Source organism: Stigmatopora nigra, chromosome 19 (assembly GCF_051989575.1).
Source record: "Stigmatopora nigra isolate UIUO_SnigA chromosome 19, RoL_Snig_1.1, whole genome shotgun sequence".
In the NCBI taxonomy this organism is placed as follows: domain Eukaryota; kingdom Metazoa; phylum Chordata; class Actinopteri; order Syngnathiformes; family Syngnathidae; genus Stigmatopora; species Stigmatopora nigra.
The window spans coordinates 3,362,823-3,383,005 of record NC_135526.1 but is presented as its reverse complement, the minus strand read 5'-3'; the positions used below and the strand labels follow the sequence as shown (position 1 = coordinate 3,383,005).

The 20,183-nt window shown below is 39.6% G+C and overlaps 2 protein-coding genes and 1 long non-coding RNA gene across 6 annotated transcripts in view; 1 reads left to right on the top strand and 2 right to left on the bottom strand.

Moving 5' to 3' along the window:
- Positions 1 to 5,813, bottom strand: part of mtnr1bb (melatonin receptor 1Bb) — a 35,344-nt gene extending 29,531 nt beyond the window's left edge. For all 4 annotated transcript variants that reach the window (XR_013329833.1, XR_013329832.1, XR_013329834.1 and 1 more), the window contains exon 1: positions 5,195 to 5,813. Coding sequence is in view for 1 of the 4 variants with exons in the window: in XM_077741038.1 (XP_077597164.1) it covers positions 5,195 to 5,390 (196 nt within the window). In the remaining 3 variants the exon portion in view is untranslated. The remainder of the gene's footprint in view (positions 1 to 5,194) is intronic.
- Positions 5,814 to 10,189: 4,376 nt separating this feature from the next.
- The window catches only part of fat3b (FAT atypical cadherin 3b), a 48,659-nt gene continuing 38,665 nt past the window's right edge, over positions 10,190 to 20,183 (bottom strand). Inside the window, exons 46-52 of the mRNA XM_077739825.1 lie at positions 17,730 to 17,880; positions 16,611 to 17,012; positions 16,279 to 16,528; positions 13,975 to 14,073; positions 13,021 to 13,080; positions 12,908 to 12,946; positions 10,190 to 11,293 (exon numbers count right to left, since the gene is read on the bottom strand). Of these exons, the coding sequence (XP_077595951.1) occupies positions 10,644 to 11,293; positions 12,908 to 12,946; positions 13,021 to 13,080; positions 13,975 to 14,073; positions 16,279 to 16,528; positions 16,611 to 17,012; positions 17,730 to 17,880 (1,651 nt within the window). The 3' untranslated portion in view covers positions 10,190 to 10,643. The remainder of the gene's footprint in view (positions 11,294 to 12,907; positions 12,947 to 13,020; positions 13,081 to 13,974; positions 14,074 to 16,278; positions 16,529 to 16,610; positions 17,013 to 17,729; positions 17,881 to 20,183) is intronic.
- On the top strand, positions 11,964 to 18,360 carry LOC144212182 (uncharacterized). The gene is made up of 2 exons (XR_013329729.1): positions 11,964 to 12,075; positions 16,311 to 18,360. It is a non-coding gene; the product is annotated as an uncharacterized LOC144212182 (long non-coding RNA).

Sequence of the window (20,183 nt, the reverse complement as noted above, 5' to 3'; positions counted from 1 at the left end):
TTAGATGTACATTCCATTTGAACTGATAGGAATACCGTTGGAGGATCACGTTTCATTGGATTTAACAGCAATACTCCTGCAATCCTAGTAGCGAATTTGGACAAAATCTGCCATAAATTTGTTCTTCAAGGTTAAAAAATATACTAAATACATTTTTCAACCCAAACATCTGCTGTTGTTTGGACTCCTATGAGGTCTCCTCATTCTAAATATACCTTCCAAATTTTATGTTACTGCATTGGCTTCAGTGACAGAGATGCCCTTGAAAAATGGCCGCTTAAAACCAAAGTGGCAGTGTTGCTTTGTAATTTTTGGGATGTTTTTTTTCCAGATTTTTCAAAAGGTCTACAAAGCGCAAATGGCTTCAAGCGTTAAAGGCTTGTGTTTTTTGTCATGTCCTCAGGAAATTGTCATAAAAAGGCTGCATTAATCCAAAATGGAAGCTTTCAGATGACTGCACTCATGGCAGCCTATAAGTAGAGATCTATTATAAAAAATGTGTCACTATGGCTACTATGATGGTGGAACTTTAAGACGCATCCAACAAATTTATCAAGAAAACGGTTAGATCATGCACAAGAATATAAGCCTCGGGTTTTTCTATATAATAGGATATTTGCACAAAGAAAATGTGTATATAAATGCGTATATGTACTTAGATATCCAAGCAAGAATCAATGGAAGAAGATAAATACTTTTGTTTTAGTTTACCAAGTTACGAATAATTAAAAATAAACGTCAAACTACAATTCTAGACATCTGGCAGTTAAAAAAAAATGTGCAGTAAAGATGAATTATAAAAATGGAAATCTCATCCTGGTGATATCACCCTACATTTTGCAAGAAAAGTAACATTTCCACATTATTTTAAACCAGTTCTGTTGATGTTTTGATTAGCAATAACAAAAAAAAAACGTCTGCAGTCGAGCGATACAGATTGCAGTTTGTTTTCAATGAAGCAGCTTTTGAAAAGCTTGGATTGTGAACATAACGTTTTGAGCAAATGGCTCTCAACAAAAGCGATATTGATGATATATGCAGCCACAGTTCCTTCATCGGTCATTAAAAAGTGTTTGCTTTGGCGCTTTTTGTTTCAAGTTGGGGTTTTTTTTTCCAAGCATTCTGTTAACATGCCTGAGAGCTATGGGGGGAAAAGTAGCAATGATGGCCAGTGAAATAGAGGGGGGCACTTGTAGATTTGAAATAGAGTCTCTTTGAAGCAACTAACGTGTGATGGTTTTGACGTTAATCCTCTTCAAAGGAGGCCCCTACAAAAAAAAAACACTTTGGACCCATGCAGTGTGTGCGCACATGCACATATTTTTAGGTGATTCACTAGGCCTGTAGTAGAATATGTTGGGGAAAAAATATATATATAAAATTCTTGCCATGTTGTATGATTGTATTCAATGTGATACCTACTGATTTTCCCTTTTTAAGTATGCAGTACTGACAATTTAGGGCATGATCCTTTAAAGTAAATTGAAAAATAGCAAGTTGCTGACCGATGACTGCTGGAGCTGTCTGGGTTTTTCAAATGAACGGGCTAATGGCTTTTAGAGAATCTTAAAATAGTCACTTAATAGGATTCTTCAAAACAAATAACATACAGGTTAGGCTCTTTAAACACTCTAAATTGCCTCTAGGTATAAGCGATTGGCTGTCTACCAATTCAGCATGTCCTGCTACCTGTACTTAGCTGGGTTATGCTCCAGCACCCCACGCAACCCTTGCAAGGATAAGCGCTACAGATAATGAATGAAAGTTATCTGGCTAATTAAAGATCAAAACCACTCGTCAAGTATTAGTAGATAACGAGATAGCTTTGCATTTGAGCATAAATATGAATCCTAATATGCCGCTTCTGTTTACTCTGCATAATTTTAGTATGTATTACTCTGTGATGAATTTTTGACAGGTCAGTTAATGTTAATTCAAAAGTTACGTTTTTTTCCCCAAGTTTTCCCCCCCAAATAAATAAAATAAAATGTATTATTTGGTGGAATACTGATTTTACGGAGTAAAAAGGATATTTTGTACTACATATCATTGAAAAGCATTGGGTGATAGTGGGCCACTTTGCATTACTTAACTTCCTCCATGCTGCTATTCTTATGCTAACAGTACACACTGTAGGTGAGAGTGAAGCCCACAGTGAGTCATCTTCAAATACTGTTTGCCCACATCGTCAGCGAGTAGCCTTCAATCAGGTGCTTTCCCACCTGAAATGCACAGAGAGCGCAGGGCTTGACCTTTGTGGACGAGTGGGCCGTGGCGTAACCAGCAACGCGTGGCTAAAAACTCTACACCGCCCACTATAATGCCCCTTTCAAAATAGCACCGAGTGTTTTTCCTCAGAATTGTGCAAAAGTCTGCATTCAAGTCGAATGACACTGGTGAAGGCCAACATGCTTTTTGTCCTTTTGCAAAAAAAAATCACTTGACTTCATTTTGTTCCTTTTGGCCCGTAAACAGAAGCTTTGACTACGAGTTAAAGCGATGGTGAGTGGAACTAAAGAAAACATGTAACCTTGGTAGTATTGTCAAGAAAAGCAAGACATTCTTCCTTTTTTTTTCTTCAAAAATTAGTCTATTGCACAAAGCCATTCTTAAAGAAGTCCATTCATTTATAGAAAAATGCAAGCATTGAATGAGTTTTCTTTCATGCAAACACTCTTGAATTAAGTGAAGAAATATGTAGGTTTTGTTGGAAGAAAAAGTCTAAAATTGACAAAAACAAGAAAAGTTGAAGAAAAATTCTATTGAGGTCTTTTTTCATTACATCTTGATTGCTTTCATTTGCAAAATTCCTTCACATTTCTCATTGGTTTTAAAGGATTAATATACTAGTTTTCTTACATTTTTTATCTCTAAATAATGCATTTGCATTCACACTTCATGCAAAATGGACTTTACTATATTCTAAACGTTTTTAGACACTAGTTTGAAACATCTAAAAATTAATTATTCTAATTCAATGTAAAATATGTCTTTCCACATCAAAAATCCAAGTTACGAAACTACTTCTGGAACAAATGTATTTTGTATGCAGAGTTACCACTGTACTAAAAAGATACCACAATGAACCCAAGTACTATCGTTACTGCACGTGGAACTACGATCAAAACATATATTTTATTCTAACGCTTCCAAAACCAGTGACACTGAAATAACAAGCGTGGTAAATAAACAAACCCCATAGTTCAGCTTGGTGTTGTGCATGACACATTATCGCTCATCTCTACTCTCAGTGACAAGTAACTCCTCATTGCAATTTTTTGTGCTATACAAATGTGTCTTTTTTATCCCTTGGGACTCACGGGAACCTTTTTTTCGGGTCTAGCTGAGCAGAAACAAATCAGGGTGTGTGTGTGTTGGGCACTGTGAGAGTGGAAAAAATGGATTTTTGCACCTTGTAGATCAGAGGGCTTGTGAAGTGAGGCCAAGTCAAGGAGGGGAGAGGGAATGTGAAGCAGGGGATAGATACTTTTAACTCATTCACGGCCCTTGACGAAGATAGGCTATAAATATTTGCCATGAATCCAAGTTTATTTTCTATTGCGGCTAAAAAACATACATACATTTCATCTTCCATACCCCGCATGCTCGTAAACTTTGCCTATCCCCAACTGACTTTAAGTAAAAGACATTGTATACCCTCGACTGGTCGCCAGTCAGCCGTAGGGACACAGAGACCATCCCAACTTACAATCATACCACCACCAGCAGGAATTGAGTGAATCTCTACACCCTCCAGGAGTGTTTTTGTAATTAAAAGAACTTTGATCATTAAGACTGGGTGCGCAGACACTTGGAAATCATATTTTAGGTCAGTGGGAGGCCACGTAGTATGAACATTTCCTTTCCAGGTGTTGCCTGTTGTCATTATTTTATATAAATAATAATTCATTCATTGCTCCTGGCTTCTCCTGGTGAGAGGCACAGGGGTGCTGGAGCTAATCCCACCTGACTACAGGCAGTTTGGGGAAGTAGGCACATGTTTTTGGGAGAAAACCCATGAGGAAAAGATGCAAACTCGACTATTTAGGGTTGAAACCTTGATCTCAGAACTGTGAGGCAGACGTGCAAACCACTAGTTCACCGCACCACCCACTAAAATACACTTGAGTAAAGCAGTGAATGAATAATAATGTTAGCAAAAAAATGATTTAAATGAACAAAAACAGAAATAGTATATTTCTATAATGGCTAAAACCTCTGAAGGTTTATGTTTAAATTTCATAATATTCATTCAATTGGCAACCCTTGACATTGATTGACATGTAATTCATTTAACTTAGGAGGACTCATATTTCATTGCCATTCTAATTCGCACTATAAATCCAATACTTTTTGACTGGCATTGGATTAGAATGAACATTCATTCATTGGCTCCATCCCTAGTTTAAACGGATTGGAAGTCTAGGAATGAGTGTCCTAGAAAGCATGTCATCATGCTTCTCGACTAATTTCACCTGGCAAGCTTTGGGAGCTGTCGCCACTAACTGAGTGTCTGCTGCTGTAAAAGAGCAGTCGGGAAGGCGGGCGGGCGGCCGGGCGGCCATCCATCCGTGGATCGATGCTGTCAATGCATTATCATAATAGCCGCTCAAGGCTTAATTAGCCTGCGGACAGTGCACTTCTATAACAAGTGCAAAACACACATGTCCAAACAAATGTAATGGACATATTTTGACCAGATTGAGATTTAACAGGCTTTTGCATAAAAATAAGTTTACCAGAGCTTCGTTTATGTAATAAGGCAATACAAACATTAATAGAGGTGGAAGTACAATGTGAAATGTATTAAGGTTGATGGGGGTTGTTGCTAAAGGATGAACAGCCCAACTTCAAATGCTGCTTGTGAATGAATAAATCATAGTGTCAGGAATATGTAGAAATAGTTGCAGAAATATCATGGCTTTTTACTATTTGTCTTCAAGTTGTTTGGGAATCAAAAGAGGATTTTTTTTTACTCTGCTATTTTTAAGTTTTTCAGAACATTTGAATTTTTGCTTTCCCCCAAAATCTTAAAAAAAAACACACTTTTTCCAGCTATATTTGACTTGACTAAGCTTGGTTCATATGAGTTGAAACTATTTTGGCCTCATCATTTTGCGTCTTTGTAAAATGTTTCCCGTCCACTGTAACAAAAAATCCCAAAGCATGCAATGATGAATAGAGTCGTACTTACCCGCGTTTCTCAGCTTGCGGTTGCGAAAGACGCTGATGATGACGAGCAGGTTACCCAGAACGTCCACCACTGTCGTGAAGATCAGCACCCCGGCCAGGATGCCAATGACCCAGGCGGGCCGGCCACCCCCCTCCTCGCCGGTCGGGGCTCTTGGCTCCTCCGAGCGGTTGCGGAGGAGCGCCAGGGTGTCGGGCATCACGTCCCGCCGAGCATCCTCCTCCTCCTCCTTTTTCCTCCTTCTTTCTTCTTCTTCTTCCTTTATCTTGTTCTTCTCACCGAGACACTTATTAAGCAGAGGAAAGCACTCACGTGTGACCTACTTAAAGTTACACCAGTCTTCCAAAATGTCATTCATCCACAGTGTGTGCGCTCTCTCCTCCTGCTCAGCTGGACCATTCACGCATATTTATTCCGTTTTTTTTCAAACGGGAGCAAAAGGGTCCCAAACATTAGGATGCTATTCCCGAAGAAAAGCCATCCCGAGCCTTTCTGCCACACCCCCACCTTAAACCTAAGCACACATGCATGCACACCCTCCCCACTGAGTTGCGCGAGTAACACTAACACATCACTGGGTCTCCCACGCGTCTTTATAGGTTTCTCTCTCTCTCACTTTTACTCTCATTCCTTCTCTCTCTCTGACTCTCACATTCTCTCAGTCTGCCCCCTCCCTCTCTCACTCCCCCTTCTCTCTCTCTCTTGCTCTCTCACCCCCCCCCCTCAATCTCTCACAATGCCCCCCACCCCCTCCTCACCTCTGTCAGCTCAACATCATTTTCACGGAAATGCAGCACACAAGCTTATCGTTTTCAACTGAAAAAAAAAATGTTTTACAAGTTATTATTGTTAAAAAAAATAGCCAAACACAGTGATAGATGTCCTATCCATTTGAACTGAGGGAGCTGGTAGTGAAGAACATTGCCCTTCCAGTTATAATGGATAATACTTCGACTAGTAAACAACTAGGATAAAATGCTCTCAAAATTCAAATTTCCATTCAAAAATATATTATGTTGATTTTTTTTGTCTCCAAACTATTTTCCAAAAATTTTCTCCTTCCACAAAGACAATGTTCACCCGCCAAAATGCACCCCCCCCCCCCCCCAACAAAAAATGGCAGTATTTCCACGTTTTTTTTCCAATCCATTTAGAATATCGGCTACCATTGAAAGATATGTAAATTCACATGTTAGGAAATAGTAATGTAACATATTTTATTTTCTCTAAGCTTTTTTTTTTTTGCAGCAGAAAAAAAAAATACTTTGATTTGGAAAAAGACTTGGCGCGCACATAACAAGTAAACACATCCCAGCCTCCCACGCACCTTTGCATGTTTCTATTCTCCCAGAATGGCAGGATATGTGTGCAAAACATCAGCAATGCGTGTCAGCGCGCTGATGCAATCGTTCACCTTTTTCCACTCAAACTACTTGATGTTAATTGCATGCGTGCTATCAGGGGCTGTCGCTTACCTGATGTTAAAACCCTTGACTTCCTATTTTAGTTGCACAACATTCCAAAGAGTTTTCTTGCCAACTTTGCACTTGCAATGCTATTTCAATTTCTGTGTGCCAATGCACAATAGTCCCATGTTTAGATTTTTGTTGTTGTTGATTTTCTTGTGGGGGAATCTATTTTTTTTTCCTCAAGAAGGAATACTCAATCTTCTGTAGCGCTTATCCTCACAAGGATTGTGGGGGGTGCTGGAGCCTGTCTCAGTTTACTTTACAAAAAACAAACTATTAAAAACAATATACATACATATATATATATATATATATATATATATATATATATATATATATATATATATATATATATATATATATATATATATATATATATATATATATATATATATATATATATATATATATATATATATATATATATATATATATATATATATATACACACACATATATATATATATACATATATATATACATATATATATATATACACACACATATATACACATATATACACACATACACACATATATATATACATATACATATGTGCTATCTTTTGTTTTGATAGTCAGTTTTCATTTCTAATGAAAGCACACATACTAACATACAAATATATACATAGATACTAAAAAAATTAATACTTCTGTCTACTAGTAGTCGCCAATTGACTCTTTCAGAGCCATTGATGATGAAAGACATCTAAAGATTTCAAGTCAGGCCTTACATTATTAGATTTTTCAGAAATTGGTCTTCAGAGAAAAAATGTTTAGGCACCTGTGCTTTAAAGACTCCTATGGATTTAAGGCAAACCCTAATTTTGAGGTCATGTTGGTACGGAGCGCGTAATTGCGTGTAACTCAAGCGTTTGTGGGTCAGCGTTTGAACAGGGAAAAAAAAAAAAAACTCGCCTCGCATTTGCGGAAAGCGTGTTATCTCCCTATTCGCCGTCATTATGGAAAAGCTCGGTCGGGACGGACAAATTGCATCATCATGGCCGTCATTGATCTCCGGACCTTGTATGACGCACGCACAATTATTCAGCATCACTTGCATGGATTTTTGGGGTGTTTTTTTTTGGTGGTCTTGGATGTGATGGAAGCATTCATCCAAAGAGGAGCGTGTGTCGGACGACCTATAACGACGTCTGGACTCGATGTGTCATCACCAAAAATGTGGATGATATGAAGGGGGAGGAGGTTCATTAGATGTAACCAACTCTGTGCATGATAGGATTAAAATGCCATATGTAATAATTAGAACTGCTGATACCTGGAGTGGTCTAACACTTTTTTCTTTTCTTTTAATAACTCTAGAAAACCTTGTTAGTCCAACTTTTTATATAGTTTTTTGTTCACTTGTGTGGCTGAACCACCAAAAATATTGATTATCTCATGAGACTATATTTTAGAATTGCATACCTGTCAACCTCGGCCAATTGCTCCCCTTGTTAACGATTGCAATTTCCCTTATTAAGCAATAAAAAAAAAACGTGCAAATGCAACGCGGCACATATTTACTCACATAGGACACACTTAAAAGTCTAAAATTTGCTTCAAATTGGATGTAGGGCCCAATTAGTCGCTGCATAAAATGCAAGATTCTGTAGATGTTGCTGTATGACGCTGACAGCTTGACTGTACATTGCTTGCTGACACGCTATATCCGGATTAGAGCCGAAATGGGTACAATAAGATCAGTTTGACAAAAAAAACGTACGTAAGTTGTTATACGGCGTACAGAATTTGAACTATTATCTATGGTATTAAATATATATTATTTATTTTTCTCTATAAGGCCGTGATGTGGCTTCATAGTGTAGTTTTTGACATGCTTTTGTTTGTTTGTTTGTAGTTGGCATTGTAGTTGAACAATATTTTAAAGTTCCTCACCTTGTTGATCATTGAGTGCCCACGTCTCCTTGATATGTGCTGCTAACGTGTTTGAGTTTGTTTGCTCTAACGAAGCGGTGGGCCACTTAGCGCTTGACTGAGGATTGATGTGAGCGAGTGCATGTTTTACATCAACGCCTCCGAGTGTATTGCGAGTGTCTGTAATTAAAAAAGCAAAAGACGCAATTAATCTTAGACAGTGCTTGCAGAAGGTGGAACTTAAAAGGGTTTTAAAAATGTTTTCAAAACTAAGATTGATTTCTGAGTGTGTTTGTGTATTGTTAAATAGGATCTGATAAATTCTTGGATTAATTAATCATGTTGACTCAATTTAACGGATGTAATTGACAAAAGTACTTGGATGTAGCCAGCAGAGGCACTACTGATGCACAAAACAAATTTGCAACTGAAAGAAAACATTTTTATCACATTTCATTCATAAATTTAGCATATTTGTGATCTTTTTACTTTTTTAAATATATTTTTTAAACGCCAGTGATAATCTGAAGCAATTAATCAATTCATTTCTTTGCAAAAACTCAATATTCCTAAAATGGATTTGTAGATCTAAACATAAAATCCTACCATGCAAATACATCATCATTATTCAGTGCACAACAGTACCGGTTAACGCAAAAGCATTGGTCCACACTCTTCCTAGCATATGCCACAGGATTGGCCGGCTAATCATCTGCCAAACACACACACACACACTCACATATGCATGCACACACACACTGGGATTCCTTGCCGCAGCTGATTACACCGTTGAAATTAAAGCATCGCTAAATAATGCATGAAAGGCGCTTGCGTGAGATGCTGTTTCTGTCCATTCCAGCTGTGAGTGTGTGTGTTTGCGCCGGGCAGATGTCGTCCACACAGATTAGGTTTCGCTCTGGGTGTGTAATCCTGGTGTCAGTGAGAGCAATGCTCCTCTTCCTCACCCCTTTGCTCTCTGTGATTCTTGGCATATGTTTAGCTCACTGCAAACTCTGTCCTGTATCAACATTCAGTAACCCTGGGAAGTCATCGGAGACAAATACTTTCATCTTTGTCGGGATTCAATTTATCGGCTGTAATTGACAGCACTAGGATGATGGGAGCCAACGAGTCTATTAGTTATCAAACAATTTCAAGCTTTTTAAATATAGTTTTTAAAAGACACATCATTGGGACATTATTTTCATTGCCAATGGCCCCTTGTGAATAGTCGACCATTTTTGGGAAAATGTCGCTCCTGGTCCCAGTTTTACTTTGCAACATAAAAATTGGTAGGCAAGGGTATCGTGACCCACAAAAATGTCTCAAGAAGAAGAATTTGACATGATACATGAGCGCTGCCAAATTAGATTCAAAGTGCCAACTGGTGTTATTTTGACATGGAAGAATTTGTCAAGATTTTAACCAATCATCCTAGATAGATTGGCCAAAGCAAGTGAATCAACACGTAGTATAGGTTTTCCTGTAAAAAATGTTGGCTGACACTGAATGATTGCTACTAGGCCTCCTGAACGAAATTAATGGGGCTGTCTATTGCTGAAACATGATTACTAATTCAAATATGATCTTTGAATGCCAGCCCTTTCAGTTCAAATAGAGCGCGAGGTGAAATGCAGCCACAGAAGACAAACACAGTTGCGCACAATGTACACAATTTATTCACAGTGACAAAACAAGGCGTAAAATCCAAGGCGGCGTGTTTGTACGTGTACGTGTGTGCACGCTCTTGAAAGTGTCTTCCTTTAATTATCTTCTTCTTTCATGTGCCGGCTGCTCAGCCGCCATATGACCTCTCCTTATGAAATAAATAATTGCGGAGTAATTGTACAAAGAAGGCATTCATCTCAATCCTTGGACGGCCAATCATGGCAATAGAGATCCAATTCGTTTGAACTGGGAGAGTTGGCATCCAATGAACTTTCCTTTATTGGCTGGCTGCTCTCCTAGTTTGAACAGATCGGATGTCGACTCATCATAAACTCATTGGAATTTAGGGTTGAAAAGAGCCACGCGATTGGTTGTTTATGGCCGTTAACGACAATGAAAGAGTTAATAGAAGGCTAGATGAGAAAAGAGTCCGGTCACTCATTTGAATCCATCCCAACTCGCCGCGGGTTCCGACACGGTGGAGGTTCTGTTGGTCCGAGTAGCCCTTCTGGCTCGCAGTGACACCAGGTTCAACAGTCTCTCCAGTTCGTCTCCAGAACTAGTCATGGCGCCGGAGCCCAGATTCGTGCCACCGGCCTCCTCTCTGGATCCCGGGGCCCAGGCCCGTAAAGGGGGCAGTAACTGGGCCGGGTGTAAACTGAGACCCGGCGGACTTGACGGGTAACCCTCGTAGGCTTCTCGGGCGGGGGGCAAGGTGTCGTAAAGATCGTCAAAGTCTTCACCGCGTTCAGAGTCCTGTCGGGGCTCCTGGTATTCCTCGTAGACGGGCGATTCCTCGCTACTCCGTTGCCGTCCTTCGCTGTCCAGCCAACGTTTGCGCTGCCACTCGCCCGATTGGTTTTTTTCCCACTGGAAGGCCCGCCGCCCAGGTTCGGGCGCACATTCCCGGCACGTGTTGCGGACGGAGATCCGGACCGGGAAATCCAGCTGCAGGGAGCGGGTACTTCCTCCGCGTCGAATTCTCTGCTGGTCTTCGCTCGGGTCGTAGTTCGAACCCACTTCGGGGGGACGCAGGCGGTTGGGGGACAACCAGGTGGAGGTCTGCCTGGAGGGATCCCAGTGGTAGGCTGCGGGTACAGGTACTCACATTCAGACTTGGTTGGGTTAAATTGATTTCTCATTGGGAGCACGGAGTTTAAGTTTGAGGGAAGTACACAGTCACATCTAGAGCCAGCCATTGTTAATGTGTTGGATTTTTTTTGGGATAAAATCTTCCAGTGGTGAAGGAGCTATGTGATGGAATATTTTGTAAATTAGGATGGAATCTGGATATCATTGGGCATCTCCAGGCTTGGATTAATTAATTTTTGGGAGATTTTGGGACACTTGAACATAGCTCTGCACATAACTTTACATTTGTTTTTAGTCTCCCTTTACCTAACCACTCCCCTTTTTAATCCACAAATTTAGAGGCCCAGCACCCATCTGAACTCCACCCCCGCCTCGTGGAATTCCTGTGTCAAAAGGAATTGAGAGCGTGCTAGATTTCAGCAAGGAAAAGTCTTCATGCCATCACAAGTGACATTTGTAATGAATGAGTTTTATGAAGGTTTAGGCTTATGAGTTGTTTTCATGCTAATGATGATGATGATTATTTAAGATACCTTTTTATAAAAAAAAAGTCAAGATTAGTTCTTTGTCACCTTTGAAGTTTAACGCCCTCACTCTTTTTTTTCTTTTGTTGGGGGGTGGGGGGTTCTGTCTAGGCGAGATTTGCGCTCTAAGGAGAAGTGGCATCGGTTGCTAGGGAACAAGACATAAAAGTCGATAACCGACGTCTCAGTTAGGGCCAACATGCCTTCCTCAACCTGACAGGAGAATTCCAACTGTTGACTTCATATGACTGCCGGTAAAACTTGTCTTCTAATCTATTGACAGACCGATCGCACCATTTGGAAATTTCCGCGGGGCAGAACAATCCATCAGCCAGAATTTTGGCTTCTGGATTAAAACTGAAAAATGAAGGTGATTGTGTGCAAAAACTGCCACAGAGATTTTTTCAATGCGTGAATAGTAGCAGTGAATGTGGTGAAAATGTGTAGATTTGGGAACATAATGTCTGGTGGATGTCCAATTCATTTGGAGTGGGAGGGATGGCAGTGAATCAATGACTATTTTTTTCTCCACTGCCACACTCCCAGTTCAAATGGATTGGGCATCTATTGACTGGTGATAAACTGTGTTTATTAACTGTAGAGCAAATATGTCAGCATTATGATTATGACGTTTATTGTATATCTTGGTTCCGATGGGTGCGTCGTTCAACTAGATGCGGATCCAAATGAAGCAACATCCGCATGAGAGTGCGCTAACAATGTTACATGCACTACTTGACACTTGCGCATAATTGAGTTTGGTGTTAATGAGGCGTGAGAAAGAATGAGACACATACAGTATTTAGTTATTGATGAGTTCAAGTACAGGCTGTTGTAATGATGAGCTACTAAGAAGAGACGAGAGGGTACACGTTGTGCTCTTCAATGCATTCATTCAGCCAAGACATTTACAATTCCATCTACCATCACCGCCTACTTAGCAAAACATCAATCCTCTTATTTTCAGGCCTGTTTTTCCTTTCAATACACCTGTTCAACAAAAACTAAATACCTTTAAAAAACATACCAAATACCAAGTATATACTTATTCCTTGTTTTCTATAGGATATTTGAAATGAGACTCACCAGCACTGTGCTGCCACTCCTCCTTGTTCATAGTGGACACTAAAAACAAAGAAAAATTACAATCCTAATGATAAATATGCAAATAATACTGTATACATGCTGATTATACCGACCTTCACTTTCAATGTGGTCCACTGTGTCATTGACCAAACGGATGACTGTCACGATGGAGGCTGTGTGTATACAAACACACACTTTGACAACTACTAATTTGAACAATGTGCGAGTGGGTGCACATGTGAAACACTAAGTACCCGATTTTTTTTTTGGAACGTTCTTTGTGTGCGACTAGTACTTGCATGTGTGTGTTCTCCACATCTAGTTTCACAGTTCTTCGTAATTAGAGAGGATACACAGAGATGCGCACACATCATTAGAGTGTTACTTGTGTACTTTCTTGGTAGCAGGTGAAAGATCAATGCTATCGAGTTGTCTACAAGAAAAAAAAGTATTCCAGTATTTTTTTCTGTTAGCGCCCCAAGTGATAATCTTGTTAACGACTTCATGTTCCCGCTTAATGAAGTACCAGTTTTTTAACAATTAAGCGCAAAGCTCCCTCATCATTGCAAGAAGCTTTTCCTATTTTTATTTTTTTTAAATTACTATTATTGTTAGTCACTATATATCTGTAAAATATAAGTGAGGTAGCAACCTCTCTAATTACAATTGTTGGTGCACTCTAAACTCTAATCTGAAACTAAATTGAAATTTTTCCACACATAGGCCTGCTATACACTTTCGCTGTTAAATGATTGGCTGCCCTTGATGTCGATGGACGTTTGATCCCTTTTAACTGAGAAGGGTGAATTAACTCATTTGAAACAAATACAATCTTGAGCCTTCCTGATAGGCTGCTGTTAAATTATTAGCTGGCATTCAATAGATGTTCAACCCATCAATTGGGTGTCTCGTACAATGAATGGCATTGTAATACTATGAGCATGCAGTCCTATTATAACCTCTTGATGAATTTACATTGAACAAATATATATAGCTTTGGAGAAATACGGACAGACATTTAATATTTGGACTCAAAATGGCTATGTATCGATAAGTTGTTGACGTACCATTATCATCGAAGGACTCCGACGTGTACGAGCTGAGCTCCTCTGACATGGAGTCTGACGAAAGCCCAATGGCGTCGCTCTGCACAGGTGAACGCTCACCTGGACACACACACACACACACACACACACACAGATCGACATAAACAACACAATCAACTTTGTTAGCAGTGTTGTAAGAATGTAAGTTCTATTGAAGTTGACACAAAACTCCTGAACCGGAGCCTTTGTTCTCTCCACAACCATTCGTCATGCTTTGATGCCTTTGGACCACAAGTGTGTGTGTATTAGAAAGAAAAAAACATAGCACCCTCCACAACCTCCCATCACTAACACCACTGTCAATCAAAGTAAAGAGAGAGCAGCCACTTGACTGCTTGTGGATGCACTAGACACTTTGAAAACACACACACACATTGACAAAGACACAGAGATGAAACACACACATTCACAGTGAGACAGTCGCATCGCTACACAGACAGATGAGACACACTCACACAGAAATGCACTCTTTTCCATGCTGACAGATGAGACACACACACACACACACTCTCTCAGAAAGACAAACTCATTTATACACTGACTGATAAGACACAAAAACACCCCGACTGGCCCACAGACACTCATAGATTGTATACAAAACTATGGTTTTCATCTCTAGGTGAATATTTCACTCATTTGGCTGCCATGGCGATATGAGATGTTGAATTTATTCTGATTGGGAGGGGCAAACGAACAAATGTTCAGATAATATAAGGGTGCTATGAATAATTGTCTAATCAATTAGCAAATTAAACGTTATGGAGTTTGATAGTCGATAAACTGTTTAGGCATCAGAAATGTCCAAATATTGTTTTTGAGTTAATATTCTCTATTTTAAGTTAAGGAAAAGGACAAATTTCTTTCCATATACTGTTATTTATTTATCTTTACTTATTTGAAATGTTTAACAATACAAAAAAGAAAAGTTTTTTTTATTTTCTTGATTTAATTTTAAAAACTAAGAAGTAAAATACTAAATACTCTCTTTAATTTTCATCCATTTCATATAAAAAGGGGTCCGGCTAAGTATTCTTACATTTTGGACTAGATATAAATTTTGCATACATTTTATTTTACCACAAGACATGAAGTGGATTATATGTGATTTACTTTCATAGGCCACACAAAATCTGGCCCTCTGATGCCTATATTTAAGACAAAGATGGAAATACATACTGTACATATACATTCATATGAACAGGCATACTAACATCCATGCACATCGACAGAAACATAAAACCTAACAAAAACAAACTGTGGTTTGAAGCAAGGTTTAGAGAATCAAACAACACTAAGTGCTTTAAAGTGGGCTTCCGAGCCCATGAAAGTGTTTCAAATGATACTTTGCAGGGTTTGGGTTTTAAAGTAGACTCTGGAGCCAGGTTAAAAAATAATGAACATAAGTGCTCAGGATTCCCATGTTGCTCTTCTCAAGTTATTTATCAGAGGAATTGAAGGAATTACTCAGCAGCATGCTTCAATGACCAATCAGTCTGTCGAATATCCCGTGATAAACATGCATGGCTCAAAACCGGGGCACTAATTAAGATGGAATGGACACCCTAGAGCGTGCTTTCCGTCCACGGTGGGGGAGCGTGGCACCCCAATGAGGACATCCCGATCCCTGAGGAGGAAATCAATGTTGGCGAGTAGGAAGTTGATGTTAACGAACACAGATACTTCCGACTCATTCATTGGATGGTGAAAAAAAAACTTGGTGGGATTGCGCCAGTGACAAATAACGCAAAACACTGATTTTATGCCAATGTTTCAGAATAAGAATTGAAGTTTGCAAACAAGGATTTGAATTGCAAAATTTGTTTTCAAACCAGGGTTTTTGATTAAAATGTGTGTTTCAATGAAGTGTTTTTCATTTTAATTCCTACAATGACTTTATAGTTAATATTGGATCATTGAAGATCTTAATTACATTGATTTTAATTCAATACTTTTGATGGACCCAATCGAAACCTGTTTGGGTATAAAGTTATTCAAAGAAGAAATTGAAAACTATGATTGCTCATATTTATTCATCAAAAGTCTTCACTAGAATTGATGTCGAAAACGTTTCAAGTGTATTGAGGTCAGTGGGAAGTGCTTTGTCTCCATGGCAACGGCGCCAACAAAAAGAAGATTCAGCACTGCGTGTCTTTGAAAATCAAAATATAGTTAGTTGAAGCCTAAAACCCACTTTCAAACTCCCTTCAAACCTTAACCTTAGCCGGCTTGTTTTGTTTTGTTTTTTTATGGCGCGTGCTGTCTCACCATTGCTGCCCTCCGTGCTCTCCATCTCAAAGGCTCTCTGACTCCACTCTTCCTCGCGTTCATCCCGCCGTCTCACTTCTGGCGCCACTTCCGTGTCGCCGCCCTCCCAGGACACCTTGTGAACCGGGCTGTGTTGTCGGAGGCGCCGGCAGGGTGACGGCGGGGGCAGGTTGGTGGGCGCCACGCTGCACACGGCCACGCCCCGTCGCTTGCCGCGTGAATCGGACATGTCCGACAAGAAGCCGCTCAGCTATGATAGAGGGGGGAGAGGAAAGTCTATGTCACTCCATGAAATCCTATCCAATGCCCAATGTATGACGTACAATACTTACCCTGCTTCCATCCCCATCTCTGCTGTATCTATTCCCCAACAAAGGCGAGTGAGCATTGGGTCTCACAGCCACTTGCGGTGGTCCTGTCAGGCCTCCACCCACCTCCCCCCCGGCCTCGTCGGGAGAGCTGGATTTTCCCGGCGAGCCCGACACGCGCACCGCCTTGAACTCGATGCCCTCCAAGCCCACTCCCGTCTTGCGCAGCATGTAGCTCGTTTCCGTGATTGCCGAAACGGACGAGACGGCCCCGTCAGAGGCCGCACCGGACGTCTGGGCCGAGTCCTTCCGGAATGGAATCTTCTTTCGGAAGATGGCGAAAAGGACGAGGAGTAGGACGATGACAAATGCCAGGACACCGATGCCGATAATCTCGCCCGGGCCGACGTATGATAGCGGCTCCGCCTAGGATGCACACCATTGACACTTAGAACATGGGATTTTTGAAAGTGAACACAATTTGACCCACAACTGTCCCACATTTTGTATTCAATAATTGAAGGAAAACTCCAACAACTTGATCACCTCACTGTATGGAGTTTCCATGTTTTCTTCTAGTACTCCAGTTTCCTTCAAGTACCAAAAAACATGCATAGTAGGTTGGTTGGGCACTCTATATTGGCCCTAGGTATGAATCTGGGCTTCAACCTATCTACAATTTGGCTGGGATAGGCTCCAGCACCCCCACAAACCCTTGTTAGGATAAGCGGTATGGAAAATGAACAAATTAATACAAATATAACCCGTACAGTTTGAAGACCTGTCAACTTAAGGCTTATATTTTTGTTAGGGTTGTGTACACTTGTTTTTTTTTAAATCTATTCCTTAAATTATCTGTCATTCAGATTGAATGAAAGTTTGCAGGTATATTCTAGAGATGTATACACATCGATCCCTCACACCAGATTTTCCATTTTTAAAATCAAGGCCTAAAAAATTAATTACCAACTGCATTGTAGGTTAGGATTTAGACAAGTTAACAATTTTTTTTTGTTAAAGCCTTCACCTTGTGTCAGCACTTAAAAAATATATAGACTAGACTAAATCTAAAGCAATCTTCTTCACAAAAGATAGAGAGAAAAAAATCAGTCAACCAAGAATTGTCAACATTAAAGTTTGTACCTGTGTGTCGTTGTCTACGCCTCCCGCCTCTTCACAATCCCCATCCTCGTATCCCGGAGTGCAGTTGCAGTAGAAGGAGCCTGGTGTATTGATGCATTCGCTACCCTCACCACAGTCGGTCTGCTCGCATTCGTCCACATCCTGATCGCATCTGCAATGAGAATGATCATTTTATTATAACTTTCTGCTTTCATTTAGTAGTAAAAATTCCAATTTCAAGGGAATTGGAACATTTTTTCCTATTGTTTTGCTCTTGTTTAGCTTTTTTAGCCAAGTTTGGAACATCCTGTTTTATCCTGAAAACTGCAGGAGCCTAACAACGAATGCATCAGAAGGAATGCGTGCTTCTTCTCTTGCAGAAGTCAATGATTTCTTCCACTCCTTACTGATGTGGTCTGTTATTTTAATATAGCATCAATCAAGTTGAACAGCTTGAGAACAAATCTATTGACATTCTTGAATACTACGCTTCTTCAGTTCAGTTGTTTGTTGTGGAAGAACATAAGGATAATAAGCCACAAAAGTCAATACAGATTACTTTATGTCTATTTGAAACGCGCTAATCATGTAATACTCTTCAATATTACTCACTGGTGGCAAGAGGTAGAAAATACATTTGTTTTGTGATGCATCAGGTGGATCTAATAGTGTTTTTGTGGTTAGACATGATCAAAAATGTTAATATGACACTGTTAAATTGTCCAGTTGACAAAATTCTGACCAAGATGGCCGTAAAAAGAAAGCAAAGACTATTTTGTCAGTTTCTAGTGTGAGGCAATACAGCCAAAGATGTAATTCATAAGGATTTACCATTCACTGTAAAGAACTGGCAATAATGAAGTACTCTAATACAATAGAAAAAAAACCTATTTTCTGCCTTTGATTCTAATGCATGTCCAATCTTTCTGTGACTGGGAAGACTGGCAGGGATCATTCACTGCAATCACACCCAGTTGAAAATAGGAATTTAGTTCAGGGTCTAATGCGTTGTAGTGCAGGAGCTCAATGTGAATGTGACAATAGACTTTCAAATGGGTATTGAATGAACAATAATGGCATTTGCTTTGTAGATGAGTTCCAAGTTTAAGCTAGTACTTCTTACAGGATCAGTGGCGGTCCAATGGCCAGCGCTTTGAAACGTGAAACCCAGTCCCCCCCCCCCCCCCCCTCCAGCGGGTTTCAGCCATTTTCTCCTCATTTGGGATGACTTGCATCACTTGCACGCTCCAATGTTTTTGTTCTCATGCGCATAGATTGCTGCTTCTTGCGCTTCCTTTGTCTGATTATGATGATGTTTGTTTGATATTTGTGTGCCGCAACACTTGGAAATGTCATCATGATGAATAATATCTGCTGAGAGAGCGTTTACTCCTAATTATTATTCACCCAAAGCAAACTGAAGTCTCAGAACAATTAAAAATGATATTCTCATACCCTTTTAACCCCTTAGACTTTGTGTAGTAAAAATAATTACTAACACATACTATGTATGTACTTTAGGTTATGTATTCAAATGGAATGTTTTTGTCATCAATGCAATGTGTAAATTACAGAAATTCTTTATATTTTTGTTTATTTAGAGCAGGGGTAGGGAACCTATGGCTCGGGAGCCACATGTGGCTCTTTTGATGGGTGCTTTTGGCTCTCCGCTAAACTGTGAGCTAAAATCTGGACACTACCTCTAGAGTCGCTTTAATCTTCCAGTTTTAAACCTTTCAGCATGCATCCCATTGATTAGTATCAGCGTAACAATTTTGTCAACATAATTCTGGGACTTTTTCTACTTTAAAGGCATTGAAATGATTAGAAATGGACGCATTTTCATGTATTTTTACTTCTAGTAAATTCTGAGTATGGCTCTCAATTAATAACAATTGAAAACATGAATTGTTTATGGCTCTCTTTCTGTCAAAAAGTTTCCTGACCCCTGATTTAGAGGTTCCTGAATTTGGTGCGAACAAGGGGAACCCCTACAACAATTAAGAGGATGTGACTTTGGACGAAAGGCAGACTACAGCCTAAACTGGTCACCAGGTGGCTACATTCATATTGTTACATGCATATTTTATCTGTTTTTATATTATTTAATAGAATTTATAAAATATTAAATATAGAATTTTTCATAGTATTGGGTGGGAGAAAAACGAGGCATTTTATGTGGTATCCAAATGATAGTTTTTGCTTTTTTCTTTTTGCTGATTGGTCTACATGCAAATGTAAACAGAATCATTAAGTTAATTTAACAAAAAAAATCTTGATTTTGGTTTTTATGGAGGTCATTTTTAGGACAAACCTCATTTCCTAACAGATTGAATTATTTAACAGCATGAAAGGAGATTGAGCAGAAGGAGTCCCACTGCCCTCGAGTGGCAACCTTTGGTCATAACAATAACACGCTGAGTTGTAAACAAGACACGCCAACGCTCCATTAACTCTCAAAGCTTTTTGATCTTA